The 26,941-nt window shown below is 45.7% G+C and overlaps 1 protein-coding gene across 1 annotated transcript in view; it reads right to left on the bottom strand.

The window, feature by feature from the left end:
• Nucleotides 1-26,941, bottom strand: part of LOC144791461 (arylacetamide deacetylase-like) — a 193,777-nt gene that overhangs the window by 20,435 nt on the left and 146,401 nt on the right. The window contains exon 4 of the mRNA XM_078666138.1: nucleotides 21,176-21,347. Within this exon, the coding sequence (XP_078522264.1) occupies nucleotides 21,176-21,347 (172 nt within the window). The remainder of the gene's footprint in view (nucleotides 1-21,175; nucleotides 21,348-26,941) is intronic.

The following is a 26,941-nucleotide window of genomic DNA, read 5'->3' as shown; positions in this document are numbered from 1 at the left end:
GGGTGGCTTTGCTCCGCCCCCGTAGTTTGGCAACCTCTTCCTTGAATTCCTTTACTTTGTGTGCGGGTAGTCTGGCAGTCCCCGCTATGGAGTCTAACTCTATGCCCAGGAACGTAAGCCTCGTGGTTGGGCCTGTCGTTTTCTCCTTTGCTAGGGGGACCCCCAGGGCCCTGGTCAATTTCTCGAAGTCTGCTAGTGTGCTAGCACACATCGGGGATCCTGCGGGGCCTGTGAACAGGAAATCATCCAGGTAGTGCAACTTTCCGCCGCCCTGGTGTCCATCGTGAAGGGCCCATTCCAGGAAGGTGGCGAATTGCTCAAAGTAGGCGCACGATATGGCGCAGCCCATGGGCATAGCTTTATCGATGAATACGTCCCCCCCCCCACTGGAAGCCCAGTAGGTGGAAGCTGGAGGGGTGGACCGGCAGCAGGCGGAAAGCAGATTCAATGTCCGCTTTCGCCATAAGGGATCCCTTTCCTGACGCTTTAACTAATGCAATTGCGTCGTCAACCGACGCATAACCCACTGAGCAGGCTTCGGGGTCAATTCCGTCGTTCACGGATGATCCTTCGGGGTATGATAGGTGGTGTATCAGTCTAAATTGACCCTCCTCTTTCTTGGGGACCACCCCCAGCGGAGAGACAACTATGCCTGCTTGCAGGTCTTTTGGAAGAGGGCCCTCAATCCTACCCAAGCTTTTTTCCTTCTCTATTTTTGCGCTAACCACCTCGGGGTGTTGCATTGCCGACTTCAAGTTGTTCGCCCCCTCCAGGGGCAATGGGCCCTGAAATGGGATAGGAAAACCGTCCTCAAAACCCTCCAGCAGCAACCTGGCGTCTGCTCTGTTTGGGTACTTGTTTGCCAATCTGCGCAGCTGTCGTGTATTAATCGGGGATCTGGCCAGCTGGCAACTTCGAATGTCTCCCAGAGCCCCGCTTCTCCCCGTTTTGGGGCTAGTGCTTCTTGCTCTTTTCTTTCTTGTCCCTTTTTGATTCGTGCCTGGACCCTTTGCACGCCGCGGCGGCATGCTTGCCCCCGCAGCAAGAGCATGCGTGCTGGAACTTGCAAGAAGAGCCCCAAGAGCAATCCCCTGCCTCATATCTCCAGCAGATCGCCTTAGTTGTGGTTGGGGAGTAGGATCTCCCTGCGGACTGCCTCTGATAACTTCTGTTCTTTCCTTTTTGGAAAGAGCTCCGAAAGGGCTGGTCGCTCTTGCCTGCCCAGGCCCTCACTTCCTTGGCTGCGAGCATTTTGTGGATGAAACCGGAGACGTCCTCCTCGTTCCACTCTATTTCGGGATGCCTCTGCATTTTTAATCTAAACCCTTTATCGTACTCCAACCAGGCGTCCCCAGGGAACTGCCTCTGCGCTAGGTGGATGTTGGCCTCGTACAACCATAGGTCAGCGGCACAATGGGGGAACCTTTCCACTATAATACATGCCATGATTCTGAACGCATCTAACCAATTTTCGAAATTGCGCTCCTTTCTGGCCCCGCGCTTTTCCCTCCTGTCCTCTTCCTTCCTATCGCACGTAGTAAGATCAAGGCCCTCTAGCTGAATTTCAAGTAGCGAGAATATATCAATGAATTCCTTGCGCCATATCCTTTCCTTCACTGCAAGGGGGATGAGACATGCTAGGCCGGTGGCTTTTGTTGTCAGGGATGCCGGGCCAGGGGATGGCCTGGTGTAGGGGTCATTGACCAGCCCACCCAGCGCTGGGCTCCCTGACGAAGGGCCGTACCCCCAACTGGATATCGGGGAAATTTGCTCGCCCTGCGTAGCCAGGCCCACTTGCTCCTGTACCCTTGTCTGCCGGGCCCATCCTGGGTCAACCATGTGCCATGTCAGGCCTGCTGATTCCTCTGCGCGCTGCTCCCTAGGACCTGTTGCCCCTTGCCCTGTGCCATTAAGCAAGCCTGGCGCTAGCGACTTCAAGCATTCTTTTACTATGTTGCTAATATGCTCACCATCTACTCCTCTGCCAGTCGTCTCGCCCTGGTCGTTGGTCTCCGGCCTCGGTGGTGGGAGCTTCTGTCGTACTTTCTTTGGGGGGTTCCTCTTGGATGCCTTCTTCGATGGCGTGCTTCTTGGTTTTTTGGGCGCAGAAGGGCCTGGTTCGTCCTCTGCCCGGTCCTCCGGTCTGTTCTCCTTCCCTTTGCTCAGGTGTGGGTGGAGCCAATCGTCCCCGTGGATGGCTGATATTTCGCGGATCTTCTTCAACACCTCTGCCATCTCGTCTGGCTGATCCTCCGCCATGCTGAGGCCCCCCTGCGCACCTCTTGTGTGGCTTCTTATGGTCTGCGTCAGGCCGTCCGCTGTGGCACCGCGCTATGCGTGTGCTTACCTAGGGCTCTGAGCACGTGTAAACTTCCGGCCGGGCACTCCGCCCGATGCAGTGAGTTCTGGCCGCAAGGCCAGGGCGGGCGCGTTCGCGCTACGTTCCCCGCTCCCCCACGTGGTCAGCCGGGTGTGTGCCCGAGTTCGGGTGTGCGGCGCCTCTGCGGGCTGTTCCCTGCGCCGCCAGCCGCTTGGATCGTGAAAGTCCGTTCTTGGATCGCTGCACACGCTAGTCAGCGCATTTGATGCCGGTTCGCACGCTGTGGCGGGTAAGAAGGAGACCGCGCCTACCTGCAAACACTCTCTGCCCGGGTCTCGCTTTCCCTCCCCTTTTTTGGTGTGTGGCGGCTCAATGCGCGCCACAAGTGGGGGTGGGAGAGACGGGGAAGCGGGCAGCTCACCTCGCTGGCGTGCTGTGCTCGTGATCCGGCACCTCGATTCTACCGTGTGCTCCTGCTTCGAAGAGCTGTAGCGGTGCGATGCACTCCGCCTGGTGTCCTCGGCAACGTTGACCTGGAGCTCGCCGACGGGGCCTCGTCTTCTTCACTTCGTCCTGGTCCTCGTCGTCTCCTTCAGTCGTTGTTGTTGTCGCGCCGCTCTTCCCAGCTCCTCGAAGCGATGTGCTTCTGCTGGGAGGGCGGCGGCGCTTAAATCCTCCTGAACCCCCATAGGGCCTCAGGTGAGCCCTACCGATTGGGGGGTTCAAATAAAGCCAAGTTGACCATTGGGCGGCCCTTGGGGGCGCCCGGGTCAAATGTCACTTCCGGTCGGGGTGGCTGATGCGCACCCCGCTTCCGCTGGTTCCTGGGCGCTTTTGGGCGCCCAGAACCAGTTTCCCCACTGGTGGCACCGCGAGGATTATGGCGCCGGCCTTCAAGCCTCCCCCCCCCCTGCGGGGGGGGGGGGGGTGCGGCGGCCTCTGCAATATTGATACAAACGGAAAGGTTGTATACGCCGAGTTTCATGCAAGTGCATGTACGGATTGGAAATGCTGTGTTCAAGGTAGCCTACACTGGGGGTGGTGCCGGGCAGCGGCTGGGTCGCCCACAAAGCATAGATTAGGTGGGTAGTGTGTCGGGCACACGCTGTAGGGGGCATTGCATTGTGAAACAAAGCTGTGTTAAAGCCTGGTGAAAGAGTTCACCGTGGCCCAGCTGGGGGCCTGCAATTGGGGGCGGAAGCAGAGGAGGGGGCCGAGTTACCACCGCCATCTCCCTCGCTCCAGGTAGGCCCGATATTCAGTTCACTTTCCCCGCAAACCGTACTGCTGGTCATACCGCGGCAGCGGGGGTCAGCAGCCCCAAAATGAATGATCAGTAGTGGTGGGAGGAAATTGGGGGGATTTCTGCTCCGTGAAAGGGCATAAGCACCCAAAAAAAATAATGCCAGAAACCAGCCACAATAAGTTACCGTGATTCGGGAGCTGTCCTGAACCGCACGCATGTGTTCGCGGTCACAGGCACAATTTCTCCCTGGCCAGCGCCAAGCTGGCCTATGCCGCTGCTTTCCAACACAGTATTCTGCACCCTAGTGCCTGGGTCCTGGGACAATGCGATCACCCCGGGGGCCTCCGTTGGGCAGAATAATAAAAGCCACGTACAACAAGTGCATTTTTAATGCAGGAATGCACGAACCGATGTGTGGGATTTGTAACATGGCCCCAACTAATGCTGGTCAGGTGGTTCGCATAGCGGAGGTGGCCTGCAATGTCGTGACTCTTGGATATGCTAGGCATGATGGATTGGTTGTCAGGCCCTTCCTGACATCTGTGCGAGCTTCCGACAGTGCCCGCAGGCAACTTGTGGATAACCGCAGGTTTGCAGCTGAGCTGACTATAAAAGGCTGATTTCTCGTGCGGGCGCACAGTATGCATCAAGTCATTTGGGGATATTGGACACAGATTGGCAAGTGTTTTGTGAGCTAGCAAGTAATTTCTAAATCGGCTTGTGTTGCAAGATGGACACAGATGGTGTACAACCTTGGGAGCACTAGTTGGCATTTGGTGCCTTTTGGCTGGGTGTGGCGCTGTAGAGCTGGATTAGGGCTAACAGATAAAGCAGGAATGAAAGCAGGTAGCATATAAAAGAAAGGCATCTGGATAGGAGGAAGGCAGTTATATGAGGCACCGTGTAAACTTGTCATTATGGTGCATTAATGTTTGCTTTGTGTTTCCAACTAGTGTTGTATTAATTCCTCTTCTGGAACATTGGCGTGGTGAGAAGGCACGCGCTAGCCAGCCAGGCCCCGCAGGTACAAGGTATATGGGACACACCCAGCTTCGCCAGCGGCTGCATACAGAGGGCCGCGGGAAGAGAGTTGACATAGGAAGCTAAAAACAGAGTAAATTATCAATCCCAGAAACTACCCTAATTAAAGAAGAGTGGTTCAAGACCAGTGGCAATCACACAAGAGGGTGATTTACAGTTCACGGGAACAGGTATGACTAGCAAGGGTGCGGGGGAATAGCGATGAGGCTTGGGTTAATCAAGAACATGAACAGCGGGTTTTGGGTGCCCGTCAAAGCCACGCACAAGGGGTGGCAGGGGATTAGGGGCTATGAGGCTAACGTTTTGTTTTCACTTTCATCTTCGCATGCAGAATAATCACTGAACTCGGTAGGGCAAGCGCCGGAGTCAGGTCGATTCACCAAAGAAGTATGTGAAGGGTTGAGGGTTGTGGAGATGGGACTGGACGAATGCAAGGAGGGCCTATCAAGACAACATTTCGGGATAGAAGGTAGATTCTTATGTGCAATTTTTCTCCTCAGATCGGTCGCGGTGTTCCCGTTTCCACAAGAACAGCATGGGTAGCCAGGGCTCCCCCCTATTTTTGCAGACGTCACAAGTGGAGGATTCGCTGCCAAACACTTTGCAGGATGCGCAATGTGTGGCGTTCATACAATTGGCCAAGACCAAGGGTTTGGCTTGAGCAAACAGGTTCCTGAACTCGAACGAGCCAGTTAATTACGGGGTCGTCATCAACGGTGCTGTCCCAGGCCCTGAGCAACAACCGAGTTTGGAGGCAGGTCTGTCCAGGCCGAAACGGGCTCACAGGCCCACCAGAGAGGACTTTCCCGCTGACTCGCCGACACCCAGATCTAGAGGGCAAACAACTCACGAGAGGTCGCACCCCTGATATCTGTCCCCCCCCCCCTGCATGGCACTAGTACCTCCGGCCATGACAGACAGTAATAGGGACGCAGCACCCAATGCTACCATGGACAAGATGGGTAAACTCATTGACACAAGTATGACTTTCATGGCAGACGTTAAATCCAGTATTGTAGAGAATGGGCCCACTCCAATTCAGTAGCCCAAACAAGGGTGGGGAGGTGGTACAAGAAGTGACAAAAGTGTGCCTGACACACAATGGTATCACCCTGGCCTAATCCAGAATATTTTACAAATGCTTTACCTCATTAAGGCTGGCAGTATAGACAGTATTACATCTTTTGGGCAATGAGAGATTGGTCGGACATGCAACAACCGTAATAATAAAGAATATGCCCACTCTACTGAGGCTAATTCCCCATAGATACTCTAATAATCTACTCTCATATACAGTGACATGGGGCTCATACTCATCTAATTACATTTTTTTACCTTAGACATTGCGCCTACATAGACAAGTGGTTCCACTCCCCGCCCAGATATTTGTTTGTTGTAAAAATACTCCAGTAACACACCTGAAAATTTGTAATCCACAGCACCACAGTGATCAATGCTTGTATTTCTGTCTGCTGATATGTGCTGAATAAAGATTCATAGTTGACTACGCGCCAACTGGGTTAATGTTTCAGCCTTTTTTCCGACACGCTGACATTATCATGTGTACGCGGTCCCGCAATGCGTGATGATGCGCCTTACCACTAAACACAATTATATCAGTATAAAGACACCCGTCAGTGGCTCCCCCACATCCTGGGGTCCCTAATTGGGTTCTAGCCAGGTGTTGAGTAGGCGCGTGGATTTGGCGTAGTAAGTACCATATACTGGAAGCTCCAGCTACCGAGGTATTCTTTTTTCTTATCGCTCGTCCTACGTTTTTCTAAAATACACTTTTAGCTCCATTGCAGTGTTGACAATAGTCCACCACCCCTGCCGGGACCTATGGGGAAACACTTTTTCTAAAACAAAGTAAGCCTTGTTCCAATGTTTCTTCCACATGTATTAAATGGTCACAAGTCTTTCCATACCGACTCGGTCTTGGTTCATTACCTTCCCTCTAAATCTCAATGAGACTACCGAAACCACACATTCTTTATGAGTTGTTTTTGAATTTTGAAACAGCACAGTGCACTGAATAAACTGCTGCATTTAAGCATCACTTGGTATAATTATACAATTTCCAAGATGAATGAATGGAGAGTGCTTTAATTATTGCACCTTACGATCATCACACAAGGCACCACGGCCTGCTGAGTCCACAGTCGAATAGCGCACAGAACAGCATGTGTGTCAATGCATCTTCTATGTCACAGCACCATGGTGAACTTAACAAGTGGCATAAGTATTTTGATATGTGCTTTCTCTTTCAGGTTTATTTTCCCTCAGAAGGCCCAAAACTGTAAGTTAACGGTAACCCAGCCACGGTAAACATCGTTTACCACGATGTTTTCACAACACAGTACCTTTAGCACGCATCCCTTACAACGCAAGTCGTTACCACGACTTGCGCTGGAGGGCGCTAAAGGATTAAAAATAGTTAATTTACTATCCCAACACCTTCCCTAGGGTCCACGGGGACTGGTGTTAGAATAGTAAATTAAACTATTCGAAATCCGCACCCCCAACGCAAGTCGTGGTAACGACTTGCGTTGTAAGGGGTGCGTGGTAAAGGGATGCGTTGTGACGGTACACGCTGTACCGTCATACATCCCCCAGCCACAGGTGAGGAAGCCTCATAGCACGTTCATACCCCAGTGGCTTCCCTTGGTCAATAAAGCCAGTTGTAACATCCACACCTACCACCTTTTAATCTTACCCTACTTCTCCACTATTAAAAGTTTTTAGGAATAAGTAAAGGTAATTTTAAACTCCACAATATTTTTTTTTAACTCCCTGCACATCCAAAAAATCCTGCTGTGCTGCAATCAGGCATCGGAGCACACCTGAGAGTCACTCGGCCCCTCGGGTGGGAACCCTATGATGAAGCATGTCACCAATTAAGTTGGTGAGTGAGGGTTCTTCTTAAAATACACTCTGTGACTCTTCAGGTAATGCTTTCCATTCGAAATCACTCTTCCTATGTTTATTGAAAAGTGTGGGCTGGTCAGCCGGGCAAGCAACAGACACAAAGTGTGGTACTGTTAGCAGCAGCAGCGCAGGCAAGTAAAATGGTCATAGGCGAGCTAATGGGGACAGGGTTGACACCAGGGGCATTTGAAGGAGCAAGTAGTGCACCACCTCCCGCCAGCACTCCTAACCCAGCAACGCCCCTAGCACTGCCAGCAGCTACGGCAGTTATGCCAGGACCCCCTCCAGCACCTCCAGTGGCTAAAGCGCTAAGCTCAGCTAAGCTCAGCAGCAACGGCTGTCCCCAAACCATTGCAGCCCATCACAGTCCCCCCGTGGTTTCAGGTCAGTGGCCAACCACTATGACAGGGATTTCCAGAAAAAGATGGCCATGTGCCCTTGAATGGGGTGGGACCAGAAAGAGGTACAATTATGAATGGAGTACATGGGTAAGCACATGCAGCAGAACAAAGAGTACAACACCAAATCCTAGGGTGGGAACTCATCTGGTAGAGGTTCATTCAGGCAGGAAGTCACAATTTCAAGCAGCCCTTTCTGGGGGGGGGGGGGGGGGGGGGGGTACAGGGGAGGAAGCCAGAGGGCTGGTTTCAGGCGCACGCTCCCAGGGACGTGCAGGTTGCTCATTGCCGGCTCCTGCTCCTGGGGCGGGAAACATCCTAAACTACGATTCTCGAACAACGACTCACCTGAACAACGAGGTGAGAACAACGAAGACTGCTCAACATCGAAAGCTGGAACCACGACGTCCAGAACCACGCATTGCCGACCACGTCACTTCTCTCTGCTGTCTTCCGCCTACAATCCCCTTACGCTCAATACGATTGGGCTTTGTTGAAGAGATAGTCACACAACACTGCCCAATCACCAAAAAACTCCCACGATAGGTTAGGAAAAAAAAAATCATTAACATCGTTTCGTCTGCACCCTGACTGGCGTCATAGGTAGGACAAAAAAGAATATTTTAATTAATACTTAAAATAATTATTCAAAGCATAATCTTCAAAATGCGTTGTTTTAAAATTTAAATAAATGTGACAAATAAACAATATCAAATAAAGCAAAAAACTATAAACGGATTATTGGGGGGTGTGGGGGGATTTCCCCCCACAAAAAAGACTAATTAAAGGAATTTCGTTGTAAAGGAAGTCATACAAAAAAAGTAGTTATAACGAATAGATCGTTGTAAAAACTTTCGTGGTAAAGGAGGTCGTAGTTCAGGCAGTCGTGCTTCAGGCAGTAGTAATTGAGTCATACAACCCCTGGGGCAAATCATACAAGTTCACACATACATGCAACAAGTGTGGAGCGCCCCACCCGGTAGCTTCCTGCTATAGCAAAGTGGAGCAGCAAGCACCTGGAAGAAGCAAACAAGACAATTGAGGGCCATCCGGTCAGGGCTACCACTCCCACCCACCCCCAGTCCTCAGTGCCATTACATAGCTCTGCCCCTGTCCTTTCCTCTCACCCTAATCTTGCGGGTCCCCAATCGAACTTAGACAACATCCCAGCAGACAGGAGTGCAGCCAGGGGACCTTTTCCAGTAGACTTGGACACCATCACACCATTACTCATGAGGTATCCTAACAGGCAAGACGGGCAGCTGTTGCTGGCAGGTTTTTCAGAAGGTTTCAAAATCCTCTAAGTAGTCCCTTGGGGAGCAGGGAATCAGACAACCTCAAAACTGCAAAGGAGCACTCGGCAGTGGTGCAGGCCAGAGTCCAAAAAGAACTGGCCCTAGGTAGGGTGGCTTGCCCCTTCTTCTACCCCCTCTTAGACAACTTCGCTGTCTCCCCCCTCGGAGTAGTTCTTAAGAAAGACCCTTGGGCATTCAGGTTGATAAACCACCTGTCATACCCGAAGGGGAATCAGTGAACCATGGGCTAGAGGAGGGCACCTGCTTGGTTACATACTGCACCCTGGACTGGGCATTAGACCTGGTCAGGAGGGTGGGGAAGGGGGACTGGCTAGCCAAAGCAGACATTGAATCTGCTTTCCGCTGTTTGCCCGTTCACCCGAGCAGTCACCACCTACTAGACTTCAAACTTGAGTGTATGTACTATTATGACAAGTGCATGCCTATGGGGTGTGCAGTCTCCTGTGCATATTTTGAGGCCTTCAGCTGCTTCCTGGAGTGGGCACTCCAGGCGACATACAATGTGAAGGGCATGACTCACCATTTGGATGATTTCTTTTTTGTGGGGGGTGAGGCCACGCAGGACTGTGGAAGGGCGCTCAGAGATTTTGAACAACTAGCTGATCATCTTGGAGTCCCTCTTGCACCAGGGTAGACAGAGGGTCCTGCGCAGGTCCTGACATTCCATGCGATGGAATTGGACACCATTTTGGGTGAATTCAGGCTGCCAGCAGACAAGGTCCAGTAGTTAGCTCAGTACATCCAGGCAGCCATGGGACAGGACAAGGTGACACTAGGCTCCATACAGAGCTTGCTAGGAAAACTGAACTTTGCAGCCAGAGGGATACCAGCGGGCAGGATAGCAAGGGCCATGGCCAAAGTAACTTATGTGTAGCCTATAAACATTTGCTTGGCCATTGCTTGCTGTAGGTGTACACAGACACAGGATCTATTCAACCCATGCTCCAAGAGGCGGTGATCATGCTGCTAATGAAACCGGGTAGGAACCCAACCTATGTTCCTCATACAGGCCCATCTTCCTTCTTAACCATGATAATATATACTTGTTAAGGTTATTGCTACTCACTTTGCTCTTCTTATGTAAAACTTAATATCCATAGAACAATCGGGTTTGGTCCCACACAGATCCACCACCATTAACTTGTGTACCATTTTCGCTGCATTGAATCAAATATTCCCTTGACTCCCTGCGGTGGTTGCCCTTCTTGATGCAGAATAGGCATTTGACTCTATGGCGTTGACGTTCCTCACCTGCGTAAGCTCGAGATCCCCTGTGTGTTGCTTAATCTGATTGTGCCCCTCTACACAGAGCCTTTACTCAATATTCAGGTCATTGGTACATTTTCCGATCCATTCCTTGTGACTCAGGGTACTCTATAGGGCTTTTTCCTAACTCTTCAAGTCATACGAACTGCATGTACCAGAATGCAAAGGGGCAATCATGCAGAGAGGTTAGGAGTGTGCTCCCATCTTTGAATACTATTAAGGGCTCCCGTGAGCCCCCTTAGCTAACGAGCAATTGGAGATGCACCTTGGCGCCCGAGAGGCAACGAAGCCTGTGACTGTTGTTTGGCAGCCTTCTCAGCCACCCCAGAACTGATCTCTACTGATGAGGGATATTATGCCGAAACACGAGCCGTGTCTAGAGATACTGAAAATACCAAGTACTTACTTGCACCAACCTTGGTGAAACACTTACAAACTTTTTCCTAACTCTTCAAGTCATACGAACTGCATGTACCAGAATGCAAAGGGGCGATCCGGCGGAGAGGTTAGGAGTGTGCTCCCATCTTTGAATACTTTTAAGGGCTCCAGTGAGCCCCCGTAGCTGACGAGCTATTGGAGATGCACCTTGGCGCCCGAGAGGCAACCAAGCCTGTGACTGTTGTTTGGCAGCCTTCTCAGCCACCCCAGAACTGATCTCTACTGATGAGGGATATTATCACGAAACACGAGTCGTGTCTAGAGATACTGGAAATACCAAGTACTTGCACCAACCTTGGTGAAACACTTCAAACTTTTTCCTAACTCTTCAAGTCATACGAACTGCATGGTCCAGAATGCAAAGGGGCGATCCGGCGGAGAGGTTAGGAGTGGGCTCCCATCTCTGAATACTTTTAAGGGCTCCCGTGAGCCCCCGTAGCTGACGAGCTATTGGAGATGCACCTTCGCGCCCGAGAGGCAACGAAGCCTGTGACTGTTGTTTGGCAGCCTTCTCAGCAACCCCAGAACTGATCTCTACTGATGAGGGATATTATCCCGAAACACGAGCCGTGCCTAGAGATACTGGAAATACCAAGTACTTACTTGCACCAACCTTGGTGAAACACTTACGAACTTTTTCCTAACTCTTCAAGTCATACGAACTGCATGTACCAGAATGCAAAGGGGCGATCCAGCGGAGAGTTTAGGAGTGTGCTCCCATCTTTGAATACTTTTAAGGGCTCCGGTGAGCCCCCGTAGCTGACGAGCTATTGGAGGTGCACCTTCGCGCCCGAGAGGCAACGAAGCCTGTGACTGTTGTTTGGCAGCCTTCTCAGCCACCCCAGAACTGATCTCTACTAATGAGGGATATTATCCCAAAACACAAGCCGTGTCTAGCGATACTGGAAATACCAAGTACTTACTTGCACCAACCTTGGTGAAACACTTACAAACTTTTTCCTAACTTTTCAAGTCATACGAACTTCACGTACCAGAATGCAAAGGGGCGATCCGGCGGAGAGGTTAGGAGTGTGCTCCCATCTTTGAATACTTTTAAGGGCTCCCGTGAGCCCCCGTAGCTGACGAGCTATTGGAGATGCACCTTCACGCCCGAGAGGCAACGAAGCCTGTGACTGTTATTTGGCAGCCTTCTCAGCCACCCCAGAACTGATCTCTACGGATGAGGGATATTATCCCAAAACACGAGCCTTGTCTAGAGATACTAGAAATACCAAGTACTTGCACCAACCTTGGTGAAACACTTACAAACTTTTTCCTAACTCTTCAAGTCATACAAACTGCATGTACCAGAATGCAAAGGGGCGATCCGGCGGAGAGGTTAGGAGTGTGCTCCCATCTTTGAATACTCTATAGGGCTACCTGCTTTCTTTGTTGCTCTTTAATATAGCTATAAAACCGCTACTCAGGTATATGCAAACAAAACATCTTCACGGTGGGTTGCTATTCTCGTCTGACCCTCATTGATCTCTTTGTATGCTGATGATATGAGACTTTTTGTGAAACACCCGATGAGAATCTGCCCCTGCTTGTACAGGAGATAGTCCGCATCAGTGGTTTCTCTGGCCTTTTTATCAATTGGGTGATGTGTGAGCCCTTTCCCCTCACTGACATTATAAACCCATGCATGTTGGAATGCCCTCTCGTGTGGTTTACTGATTCCACAAAGTGCCTGGGTATTGTACTCCGCAGATCAAAATAAATTGTTGGCTCACTAAATGATGGTCCAGTTATTGAGAAATGTGCCATGCAAATGGAGAATTGGATTAAGATGATTGAGCTGCCTAAATTTCTAATCTTGTTCATCAATGTTCCTATTCCATTGACTAATTGTTTCTTTGTCACGCTTATCAGCCTTTTCACCCTCTGATCTGGGCTGCTCATAGACCCATGATCAACCCTGTAGTATTGAGTTTACATTATGATAGATGCGGCTTTGGAGTTTCAGTTCCTGAACTTTATTTCTTGATAGCGCATTGCCAATTTGCACAACATTGGTACCATGCAAATGCTTGTCTTCCATACCTCAGGCCAGGGAGAGACCAGGCTGGTGATATCACGTTGCCCTCCATACTTCACATGTTACCGCCTCGCAATGCCACTGATATCTAGACCATCTCTACTACCTTTTGAGATGAGTTGAGTTGTAAGCTCTCCTTAGACTGTGCCCTACTCTCATTACAAAAACAAGGGGTCAAAAGACAAACACTAACTAAGTTCCATCTCTACGCAGTGACTAAAAAGGAAAAAAGGAAATGAACTACTGATGTGTAGTGCGAATCACACCTAGGGTCTCCTATCTCTAGAGAGAAGATTCCCATCAGTCACCACTTGGATCCGCCCTTCATCATCTGGGATCTTTCACCCTCTGGGATACAATGTGGGGACCCAGGGTGGACTGGCAGATGTGAGAAGCCTAATCCTACCTGTGGTGTCCGTAGTGAGGGGAACACTAGATGTATGGTGGTGACTGAAAGCAGTGCTAATAAGTGAAGTGCAAAGTGAAGTTGTGAAAAGGACTATAAAATTAGGTAGAGAAGCGAAAAAGTATTTATTAAGGTTCACTTCAATCCTAAAGTTAAAAAAGTGCGTAGTGGTCTAAACAAATAACCACTGTTGGAAATGGGAGGTCGACATGTTTCTGCAGACTAATAAGATCCACGTGGTATCTAGCTGCTTCCTCAGGACCATTAACGCTACTGCTTAGCAAGAAATAGTGAAAAAAGGAAAAGACTAAACAGATATCACCTGTGATATAGCGATACCATCCTTCTCCTGACTGTGTAGTTCAGTTCCACGAAAGAATCCATTTATGACAAGACACACATGTAGAGAGGAAACAAAGTAGATACAGATTTTAATTTAGAGCACTGTGTCGAAACACATCTTTCTGACACACATTGATCTCTTTTGCAGCAGAGGTGTAGTCGCCTGTATGTGCATATCATACACCTCCATCCATAGTAACAAGCTTATGGCTACTCACTTACCAAGCTGGCAGGCGAGAAAAGTCCCACCTCACCTGGCTACAGCGCAGGTAAAACAGGGCACCGCTCTAAATAACTCATCTGTCACAATTAAGCCGGCAGACAAAGGGGGTGCCATAGTGCTTTTGGACACCAACACCTATCGGGAAGAATGTCTGCGTCAATTAAGTGACAAAAAATTCTATTGTAAATTACCGACGGACCCCACTGCTAGACTGACCACCATCATTGGTACTATTGTTGAAGAAGCTTTGGCCGAAGGATGGCTCATGGAGAAAGAGGCACAATTTCTTTGTGCAAATAATCCAGTGATGCCATACTTCTATGTACTGCCCAAGGTACATAAACCTCAGAGACCACCTCCTGGGCGCCCCATAATATCGGGCATAGGCTCGCTCCTCGAGCCTCTATCCACCTTTGTGGATTGCTTCTTGCAACCGCTTGTTTTAAAAATGCCAACTTACCTAAAAGATACCAAAGCAGTGCTTAGAATTCTTCCTGACGTGAATTATGACATCGAACAAGACCTCCTAGTCTCTTTTGATGTGGAAAGCCTCTACACTTCCATACCTCAAATTGAAACTTTGGAAGTGATAGAGAGTCTTCTTGAAACTCAAGATCTCAACTCCATTACACCAGTGAGGTTGATCATGACCATAGCGACCCTGGCCATGACTGAGAATTTCTTTATGTTCGAAGATTCAGTGTACCTACAGATTAGCGGGACCAGTATGGGCAGCGTTTTTGCCCCTAGTCTCGCTAATCTGTATGTGCACAGTTTCGAGCAACGCCACGTGCTCAATGTTATCAATCCATTCCTAGAAATTGTGCGTCTATGGAAACGATACATTGACGACGTCTTGGTGGTGTGGCGTGGCACAGTTGATGATCTGAATAAATTCCATGGTTGGTTAAACGAGAGAAACCCTTTTTTGAAATTCACCCAGTTATCCTTCCTTGATTTGCTAATCACGGCTACCTCTACTGGTTTGCATACAGAAATATACCGCAAACCAGTAGCTAGGAACTCACTATTGAGCTATCAGAGTTTCCATCCTAAGGCACTACTTAACAACTTGCCTTATGGACAATTTCTTCGAATTCAACGAAATTGTGCAACCAAATCTGCATTTGAAGAACATTCTCTGACCTTAGAGAAACAGTTGGTCGAGAAGAAGTACCCTAAAAGACTTGTCAGAGCTGCTAAGAAGCGTGCTTCAAATAACAACAGGGAGGGCTTATTAGAACTATTGCATCCCAAGCAAACATCGAAAAGGATAACATGTGTTAATACTTTCAGCATGAAGTCGAACCAAATCCAAAAAATTGTGAGGAGGCACTGGGCAATCTTGAACACCGGGAGTGACACTGTCACTTTACCTCCTCCGCTGTTCGCCTTTAAACGTGGACGTAATGTGAAAGATCAGTTGGTCCACACGAGACATAAAAATACGGGTCCCCGATCCATAGGGACTCTATGGGATATGCCAGCGGTCACAGGCCACCATCCTTGTGGCAACTGTGTAGCTTGCCCTCTAACAATGAAGTCGACACAGTTAGATATTGGCACAGGTCGTCCCTGGGAGCAGCGACGATTTACAAATTGCAACAGCCAAAATGTCATCTATTTGATTACATGCCCCTGCAACAAACAGTATGTAGGGATGACTACGCGTAAAGTGAAGATAAGAATCTCTGAGCACAAGAGTTCTATCAGATGTTGCAAACAGGCAACACGATTAACAACTCACTACATAGAGGTTGGCCATTTACCAACAGAGCTCAAATGGACAATTATTGAACAGCCAATGATCCCATCCCACATTACTGACATTAGTGGTTTTTTATTCAAAAAAGAGCAACAATGGGTGTATAAACATAGATCCGACAAACTGGGCCTTAATGAGGAAATCCCATGGATGGCATTATGATAAGGACACCTGACGGCGTACAGGATGATTATGACTCTAATAGCATCCAATTGGTTACGCAGCACGTGTCACTTTTTTCACACTTTTTTCACAACATTGGACACCTAAATAATGGCATACCTCTAAGTTGTACCAGTAAGATAGCGCACTTGGTAGCATTTTGCTAGAGAAAGTACGCGTCAATCTATTGTCAGCACCATGATTAGAACATACTGTTAACAACAAATGCTATTCCCTATGTTATTATATGTGCGATGCAGAGATACATGCCTTTATTTTAGATAAATTAACGCGACCATTTTAGGTGCCTTATTGCAATCCTTTAATACATTGTATGGACATTGGTGATCTTAGGTGCATTACTAGGCTGTCTATAAATGATAACGTGTCGAATACGTGCAAACACAGAGATAGGAGTGGAGAGGTGTAGCCAAACTTCAACCCCCATGATCCCATGCGCGTCGCGCACAGACGGACGTCATCTGGTCGCAGCCTTCTGCCGGCGCGGTAGAGGTAATAAAATGGATGGCTGAGCGCCGCGTCGGTACCTCCCACGACAGCCCAGAGGGACGCCCGGGGTACCGACGGACAGGTAGGCGCGTATATGGTTTTCTATCGTCCATCTAATAATGTTTGAACCCGCGATTGGCAGTAGCTTTGAAAGACGGCAGGCGAGTGATAGGTATACCGTTCACTCACGAGGTTCGGAGCCCTTTGGCCACTGTCTCTTACATGATACGCCCAGTTCTTACCGAACTCAGAGCACTTGCAGATGGTAATTTGCTTACTTGTTCTTTGTTGACATACCGACTCCGTTACTCTACCTCTGAGAGTCGGATTGTCTTCAGAGACCGTGACTGTTTGTATTATGCATTATGTGTCTCTAGAAACAACTGCTAGGGAAGTCGGGACATTAGGCATAGTGTTGAATACCTATTTATTAACAAGCTAACCGTCATAATGGAACTAATGACGCTGAAAACATATAGGTTCTTATATCTTAACACAGGAGCAATTGAGCAATGACTGTTGGTGCTTTCCCTTCATACGGATTTGTGGCTAATGATTTTTGCTGGACTAGTGCGACAACACGTACGTCCTAACTTTCCTTTTCATTTTATTTTCTTTCGCTACTTTAGAGCGGTGCCCTGTTTTACCTGCGCTGTAGCCAGGTGAGGTGGGACTTTTCTCTCCTGCCAGCTTGGTAAGTGAGTAGCCATAAGCTGGTTACTATGGATGGAGGTGTATGATATGCACATACAGGCGACTACACCTCTGCTGCAAAAGAGATCAATGTGTGTCAGAAAGATGTGTTTCGACACAGTGCTCTAAATTAAAATCTGTATCTACTTTGTTTCCTCTCTACATGTGTGTCTTGTCATAAATGGATTCTTTCGTGGAACTGAACTACACAGTCAGGAGAAGGATGGTATCGCTATATCACAGGTGATATCTGTTTAGTCTTTTCCTTTTTTCACTATTTCTTGTTAAGCAGTAGCGTTAATGGTCCTGAGGAAGCAGCTAGATACCACGTGGATCTTATTAGTCTGCAGAAACATGTCGACCTCCCATTTCCAACAGTGGTTATTTGTTTAGACCACTACGCACTTTTTTAACTTTAGGATTGAAGTGAACCTTAATAAATACTTTTTCGCTTCTCTACCTAATTTTATAGTCCTTTTCACAACTTCACTTTGCACTTCACTTATTAGCACTGCTTTCAGTCACCACCATACATCTAGTGTTCCCCTCACTACGGACACCACAGGTAGGATTAGGCTTCTCACATCTGCCAGTCCACTGTGGGTCCGCACATTGTATCCCAGAGGGTGAAAGATCCCAGATGATGAAGGGCGGTTCCGAGTGGTGACTGATGGGAATCTTCTCTCTAGAGATAGGAGACCCTAGGTGTGATTCGCACTACACATCAGTAGTTCATTTCCTTTTTTCCTTTTTAGTCACTGCGTAGAGATGGAACTTAGTTAGTGTTTGTCTTTTGACCCCTTGCTACCCTTTTTTGTAATAATTGTTCATGGGATAGTAGTATTGCTGGGTCGTTAAATTATCCCTCAGACCCTCCCTCTCCTGGTTTATTGAATGTTCTTGTGCCCTACTCTCCCAATGGCATTATACTGTACATGATTAACTCAAGGCTAGTTTCCAGGCTATACCAAGCCAGTGTTGGCCTGAGTCCTAGCACTGTGGGGGGATAGTGTTGCCTGGTAGAGTTGGGACACCAATATCTGAGGCAACATGGCAGTACTGCTGTAGTTGAACAAACCTTGTTTTCCCCAATCATCGCTACAAATTACTACACCATAAGTTTTTGCACTGAGCATACATGCACCAGAGAGATCAGCCAGGATTGATCCTTCTCGGGTCCCACTGCTAACCTATATGTCAGGCTGAATGTGCTGACTTTATTTACCTTGCATGGACATGCCCCACGATTCAAGCATACCGGATTAAAGTCTTGACACTGATAACAGCTATAACAAAGACCGCTCTTCCCCTCATTCCTCTCTTGGCTCTCTTGGGCAAGGTCAAAAATATTCCACCAAACTTTCAATGGTTGGACACCATGACATTGTTGCTTGCTAAGTATTGTATAGCAGGACACTAGGGAGGTAGATTTCCTCCAAAAGATACAGAACGGTTGCGTGACATGATTCATTATGACTCCAATAGAGAGGTCTACATGGTGTTGCAACCAACCACATTGCACCCTTAGGATATTTGAGACCCCTTGTGGATTTATCTCCTTTCCATAGATGCTGCTGCAGGATCTTAGTTATGTCCTTTGATTATTGCTGTGTTTGTCTTGCCATTATGTCAGCTGCATATGGTCTTTTGCATGACTAGCTTCGCTGATCTTTGATTATGTTTGTATTCCTCTTGTGTACTACTTGCTGCACCCTCTATGCTTTCTAGCCTGTACCCTTCCTGCTGTAATAGAGGGCTTCTTCATGATGCTGCCTGCTGTGATGTGTTTCTTCTTTTCTTAGTTTTTGAAATATGCCTCTGACAAGTTGTCACCCCCAAAATGCATTATATACTAGTGAGGAAAGGGTAATTTATTAATTTTATAAAATGAACAGCCAATTCCTATAGGTAAATTAAAAATTAACAGATTTATATTGTTTGAATGAAAGATTGTGCATTTGGGTACTCAATTCATAGGTAAGCACAACCTCATTGTAGCAGCATATCTTACAAACAGAGTTCAGGGATGATTCTGTATCAGGGGCAAGGACATGTCTCTAAGGAGATTTTGTTTTAGGTTACCACACCTTCTGCATGTGCCCGCTATAACACTTCATTGCCTATTCCTTGCCATCTATATATTTTGTAAAGATAAGGGGCCAGATGCATAAAGAAACCGTTTTGCGATATCCTAATTGTGAATCTTTGTGATTCATAATTAGGAAATTGCAAAGTGGAATGCATGAAAGTGTTTGCAACACTTTAGCAATTCCTAGGGGATCGCAAATGACCTACCACTTGAATAATAATGGATGGTGGACTGCTGGGCTCAGCAGACCACCATGTCTGTGATTTCTTTGAAAAAAAGCAAATTTTTGTTGGGAAATGCAGCCCGTTTTCCTTACAGGGAAATGGAAATGCGTTTCAAAAAACAAAAATTACGTTTTCTTTTCATTTTTTAAGACCAGACAGTGGTCTGTGGGACCACAGCTGCTCTTAAAAAATTATTTTTACAAACATTCACAAAGGGGAAGGGGTACCTTGAGGACTCCTTCCACTCTGCAAATGGGTTACCACCCACTTGATATTTTGCAACAACATTCACAGTCACAAAAAACTTCATGCATACCATCAGGTTTTGCTATTTGGAAGGGACGCCCTAAACATGCCTCTTCCAAATAGCAAATCGCAAGTCCATTTTGCGGCTTGCTAACAGGTTACCAAATCATAAAATTGTGTTTGCTGCATTGGAAAAGCATTTTTTATGTTTGCAAACTGGTCAAATCTACGATTTGGCTCATTTGCAAGGAGAAAAATGCTTGATGCATCTGACCCTAAGTGCTTATTATGAGGAGTAGGCATAGAGCAATGCAGGCAAGTCTTCTTCCTCTGCTGCCCTTCGACCGACCAAGGGACAGTAATAAACCATATTTATGAAATGTGGTGCATACCTAGCTGGTGCAAAATTTGCTGCTTAGGTCCAACGTAGGCACCTTTGCACCATGGTGCAAGGATCTCTCCGTTGCAGGCAGGATTGCTTTTGTGCAGGAAGGGGCAGCTCTCTGCACCAAAGCAATCCTACGGGGGGTTCTCCTCTTTCGATGTGTGCTGCAGAATGCTGCACACACAAAGAGTGGAAAAAATAAGGGGAAATAAAAATATTTCTTCTCATTACGCCTGCTCTGGGGAGGCGTACATTTTTTGAACTGCCCCAGGTATAAGTAATTAAGTATATCTTGGACAGCTTCAAAATCCATGGGTGCTGCATGGAAAAACCCACTGCAAAGCCCATGGAATGCCTCCTTGACACAGAGTAAGACGAGCAAGGTAGAGACGTGCGCTGCTTTGTCTTTCTCCATATCTTCCTCCATAATATGAGGGCATGCAAAGCCACACAGAGTAGCTTTGCGTCTCTTCATAGACATGATTGAGAGGCTTGCAACGCTGGAGTGTAAAAAAAACTGTGCCGCTCCATGCTGTATGCCTCTCATTAAATCCCCCCATGTGTGCTGTTTATTTCTTGAAAGCATACACCATACATTTGTCATTTTCATCTCAACAGAAGGCACAATATTGATAACAATTTCTATCCTTCCAATTGCATCATTATTATTGTGACATCACGTTTGCAGTTCATTGATGTGTTTGTGATGGAAGATAAGGATGAAGATGATAGCTGAGTGGATAACATGACATGTAAAAAAATCAACTTGCAAAAGAAGTCATCTTTTCTCAAATAAAATATTTTTGGGGAGAAAATATTTTAGACAACTGTTCATGGTCTCTGCTCAACCATATATCCTTCTCACTGTGATGAGGTTACATTTTGTTATAAATAATTAGAAAGAGAAAACAATGTGAAATACAGGTCTTGATTAAGAAACTGTGTCCAATAAACTAACACAGAACACCTTAAGAGGTTTAAGAAACATGAGAAGCTAGCCATGAAGAAAAACATTTTTGTTATTTTTCATGTCATTATTTTTTTAACCCCCTGGACATATTAAAGAAAGCACAAATCTAGAACTTTTAAAATTATTATTACATACAAATATATTTATAAACCTAACAACAATACTGTACCTGTTGTGTCACAGCTGCTGCCAAGTTTCCTCCAGCACTGTCCCCAGACACACATATTCTGCCTGGGTCAACATTGTACTGATCAACAACGTCTTTCTGTAGGAAAAACTTTGCTGCAGCATATGCATCTTCAAACGCTGCTGGAAATGGATTAGCAGGTGCTAATCTGTACCTAGAGGAGCAAAAACTTACATTATAAAAAATCTCTTTACAAAATGATGTTTTGCTGCAGTTTTCTGGTGATTATGTATACGAAAAAATTATATGATGTAATGATTTACAGAAGTGCTAATGACATTAACTGAAATTATTTTCCCTGAAACGAAGAAAGTAGATGTACTAAGAATTTTAACTATCACAAACGCTTTAATTTACGACTGTTAAAATGCCTTCTCCTATCTATGAATCCCTGTTTTGTGAATCACAAACATTTTTTGGACTCCTAAAATGGGACTATGAATTGACTTTTTTACAAACACCAGATCAGTATCTTAAATATCAATGTTTTACAAGGGAAATCCACTCGCACAATTTTGAGAATTTACGAACTCCTCAAAAGTGGTGGTAATATATTTGCGAAAGAAAAGGTGTGCACTTGGGATCCCTTCCCGTTTGTAAATTAAAAAAAACCTTTTTTTCACACCTCCCCCTTTACTTTAAGGAAATTGTGCTGCCTTTTACAGGTTTGCTCCATTTAAAAGCAATCACAGGCATTATCGTCTACCGCTCCCAGAAGGCCGCTGTCTCTGAGATGGCCTCCACTTGTAGTGAGTTGCAATTTGTGGTCACCTTCATTATTATTCAGGAGGTAGGTGGGATTGTGACTTCATATGATGCTGATTTTTAGGAAACCACCTATTACTAGCTAGGTTGGTTCTTAAAATATTTTACTGCTTTCAAAAATACCACCCGTACTGTGTGACCAGAATTTGAAATAAGATAATTGTACTTCTGTATCTGTATCCTATCAACAAATGTTGATATTCCCAAATGAATGCTAAGGACACATTTTTCAATTCAGCTTCTAGAATATTTTCCCCTAGCCCTCTGGGCTTAAGAGAAAGCTGGTGTGTTTCAGTAACAGTTTTGGATGCAGGTGGAGAAAAGTGGAGGGGATGGGAGATTTTAGGGTGCTCAATCTTAAAATTTAAGGAGTCAGACCACAGAAGTATATATAATGGACCCTAGCAAGGGCCTGATTACAAGTTTGGCGGTCCAGTGCCGGGTCTGCCTCATTGCCGCACCTCCAAACCCATAGTCAGGCCCCAGCCAGATGAGAAGTTTCCACCTGTCTGGTGGCTTGGTTTTTGCCATTGCCAAGGTGGTGCCTCAGAAAATTGGCACTGCAAAGGGATGACAAAAACAGTTCCTGAACAGCATGAACTCTAAATGCCATGCTCTGTAGGAATGGGTGTGCATACACGCATGGGATGAGGCACCTTGTTTCCTCTCTACCATGGTATTCATGGTGTTGGAACTCCAAATGAAAACTGTGGCGGAGAAGAAACTAGTAATATGGTTGGTGGGACAGTGGTGATCCCACTAAGCATATTACTGCATCTAAACCGCCACACCACCACTTGGGAATGTGGGTTACTTGGCAGCTGTGGTGGTGCAATAGTGGTACAACTGCCCTAATTGTAATAAGGTGGTCCGAAGAATGCCACTGCAGCGCCCCCATATGTCTAGCAGTCCATGGATATCCGGACTCATAATTAAGAGTCAGGTATAGCTATATCTAAGGTATGGTCATAGGGGGTTGAACCATATGTGCATGAACATTTACCCAGATATGAAACTGTATGTTTTGCATCGCTGGAGCTCAACGGAAAGCTTGTTCAGATGCCCCAAAAGGAGTAGTGGCCTATAGAAGAAGGACCTTACCCTGCCCACCCTTATTAGTGTGGATAGTGTAATGTTCTACCTATCACCTACAGGAAAAGCCTGCCATTGAGTCACAGTAAAAACCAGTAATGACCCCCAAATTTCCTGTGGGTGGGCATCATTAGTTTTTTAGTTTTTCAGAAACAAACTCCAGCTCTGCAGTTTGTTTCAGAAAAGCTGAAACATGTTAAAAGGTTGATGGACTGCGATGAAAGCCAACAACATCCAGCCACGAAACCTTTTGTATATTGAAAGAAACCGCACTGACAGCAGATTTTTCCAATGCTCCGAGATAATACAGGGTGGGAGATCATATCTAAATTGGAAGGATGGTATACCTTCAGGAAGGTGTAAGTAATGTCCTTTGCCACGTTGGCATATGGATGGTACTCTCCATTCATCAGACTTTAAATCACACCCTACATGTGGTGTAGGACCCACATTTTTCCGTCCCCATTCCAGAACGCAGATCTTGTGATGCCCTGGAGTTACCAGTTAGAATCTTTATATTCCTATTGAGATAGAGTTAATAATTACAGAGAACAAGCACTGGTTAGGAAGGAAGCGGAAATACAAAATAAATTCTGGGAAAATAGGCTGGCCACTGTGATGTTCAGGTTATAGAAAGTAACCTTTAGTCAATTGTTGCATTCAAGAAATGGATGTTTTAGGCTAACTATAGGGGGATTTGGAATCTTATATGCTCGTAAATTAATTTTAACATAATGTGCTACATTTACCTTGCAAAGAGAAGCATATGTTCTATAAGGATATACAGCCTTATTATATGGTGCAGCAACTTTAAACCATGGCATGGAAAGTTAAGAATCACCTGTGGACGCCAGGATTTATTGTGCCATTTACTAGTGCAGAGGTCTTCACACTGTGGGGCACACACCTCCAGTGCTCTGTGTCTGCATACCCAGGTAGCCCAAATGCCTCTGCAAGTACTTGCAAATTAATATGGCTTGGAAGGGTGACATTGTTTATTTGACATGTTCCTAAACTGTCTTCATTTAGATGAAGCAATTGAGGTTCATAAAAAGTGTGGGTGATATAATCATGAGTGCCATAGGACACGGTCAGTGGAAGCAGTGGAGTGATTCAAAGGTGTGGCTAAAAAGAACCAAATATTATGTGAAGTATTTTGTTCTTTTTTAACTTTAAAGTAATTGTATATTAATGAAGTATGTGCAGTGTAAATGAAAAATAAACAAAATGTTAACTAATCACTGGAAAATGTTCTCTTTTAAATCATGAAACCTCAGTCTGCTAAAGGGATCACTGCGTGCGTGTGTGCCTGTCTGAGTGTGTGTCTATGTGTGAGTGTGAAATGAAATCCCAAGCCTCTTTCCTTTGAATTCACTCTGTTTAACTTCTTGGCTTTAAGAAAGGGTACGGCACATATCCGGCCTGGCTGCCTATATTTTTTACTTTTTCCTTTCAATCCAAAGTGCTCTGTGCTGAGTACAACGGGCCTCCTATTGCCACCATCACCCAATTAAAATCAAACCATTAAACCATATGATAGTTAATTGTCTAGTAGAGTACCCTTTGTCATAGATTTTGTAAAGATGCAAAAACATAAAAATACTGTTAATTTTCAATATTTCAAATTTCATTGTGTAAATTGAGCATTTTCATAATCATTTTCGTTTTTGTATTTGTATAATTTTTGGGGGTAAAGTACCTTACGCCTTAATGGACATCTTGAAAAAAGTACCTGTGTTATTTTACCTCACTTTCAAAACTACCAAAAGAAGATATAAGCAACTCTCAAAACATTATTCTAACAATACAATTCAAAGAATACATTCCTGTAATCTCTGTTGAAATTTAGTTCATAGATAAATGCTGTGGCACATATTAGACAAACATCTTTCTATTTATACTATTTACTTTCTTATTTCATTTTAGTAAATTGTACATTGTTTTGCAAAATAGCCAAAAATGTGCAAAGGCACTGTCTAAAAGTGCAAAATAGTGCCAAAAAGTGCAAAACATGAAAGAAAGTGCAAAAAAGTGTGTTGAACAATGATGCAAAGTACGCAAGAGTGCCATATAGGGAGAGAAGGAGTGGAAAAGATTGTTATTATTGGATGGCACTACAATATATATAGAGCTCTTCTGAGCAAAGAATACAATCCTGTTATCTAGTACCCTCCTTATTTAAAATTTTTAACCTACCATCAGATCTTAGAATTAGCAGAATATGCATATATATATATATATATATATATAGATATATGGAATAGCAATGCGCCCCTGCGCTTTCAGGAGGGATCACCACGGCACCAGCAGACCATCCAGTCTCTATTTGCTCCCGAATCCCTCACAGCCTTCCTCCAAATTAATTAAAAAGGTCCGACATGTTTCGGGGCAAGAACGTCACCTCCTCATGGACATGTTTACAGAGGCAGACTCGGCTCACCTTGAAGATTTAAATGCGGTTTATTTAAATCGGTCCGCCCTAAGTGGGTGTGGCTCACAAGGTTCTGTTGTCAGGGTTGCTGGTAACTGTAGTTCCTAAGGTGAGTTCATTGTAATCCTTAAATAGGTTGTGTGCCTCTGTATTTAATAGTATCCTTTGTTCCATCCTTTAGTAGGAAGTTGGGGGCAGGCTCAGAGGTTGTATTTTTTGTGGGATGTCGTGCTGGAATGCAACGATCAGTGTCTTCTGAGCAAAGAATACAATCCTGTTGTCTAGTACCGTCCTTATTTAAAAACTTTTAACCTACCATCAGATCTTAGAATTAGCAGAATATGCATATATATATATATATATGTATATATATATATATATATATGCAGTACGTTGTCGTCCAAAACAGCACATCCAGCCGTGAAAAAAGACGAGGCAATCCCAATGATGGTGCGTGTTATTTTATTAAGCCCAACACCACTCCGCCATAGGTTACAAACCCGCGCTTCCGTCTCTACTATGATGAAGGGCTCAAGGAGAGACGATGGAAGGCAGGGCGGTCTGATCCCGCTAGTATAGGGGCATGGGATCGAAACGTCGACTTTTCAAACACAGTGTCGCAATTGTACCATTGTGTTAATATATTGCTTTCACTGACGTTTTGAGCTTGCAGTACTATGTATTAAGATGCAAGCCACGTTCTGCTCCAAAAAGTTATTGCCTGAAAATCTAATTTGTTTTCTACCTTTTCCTTAAATTTTTTCTTTCCCTCATACTGGGTACAGGACTGTGCCCTCTTTATTTGTGTGTATTTTAATTTTCAAAAATGTCTTCTACATTGATCAAATAAATATTCCATGTCCGGCTGGACATTGGAACTGAACTTATAGCACTCATTGTGGTCTATAATTGAATCTGTTTGAATATCTTTTCTAAGCCTAGGACCACTGTTCCTTATAAAAATTATTTACTCGTGGTCCGAAGCGATCCTATCGGGTCCCCTTGTTTTGTTTAATTTAAACAGTCTAGGGATGGGCACAAACTGAGGTCTCAAAAAACAATCCACGCTTTATCCGCAACTCCCACCTGGGAATAACATTGATTTATTTCACGAAATCATGGTGGAATAAATTAATAAAATTTTAACAAATTCCATAAAAAACAAGTCCGGGAATAAAAAGAAAAATTGGAATTTAACAGCAGGGAGTAAAAAGCACTCAAGGATTTAAGAGAAGACCCTGCAATAATGATTAAGGCCTCTGACAAAGGTGGCAACATCGTGGTCCAGAACATGAGTGATTATATAGCAGAACTAAATAGACAATTGGGGAATGAAGACTACTATAAGAAACTTGTGGATAACCCAACAGAGACCTGGACCAAGGAATATCATCACTAGGATGGAAAGAGGAAGGTCTAATTGATCTCGAGGAATATCTATACTTGAAAGCAGACCATCC

The sequence above is a fragment of the Lissotriton helveticus genome, chromosome 11 (genome assembly GCF_964261635.1).
Source record: "Lissotriton helveticus chromosome 11, aLisHel1.1, whole genome shotgun sequence".
NCBI classification, from domain to species: Eukaryota; Metazoa; Chordata; class Amphibia; order Caudata; family Salamandridae; genus Lissotriton; species Lissotriton helveticus.
Note: the sequence above shows the minus strand (reverse complement) of the source record. Positions and strands in the feature narration are given on the sequence as shown.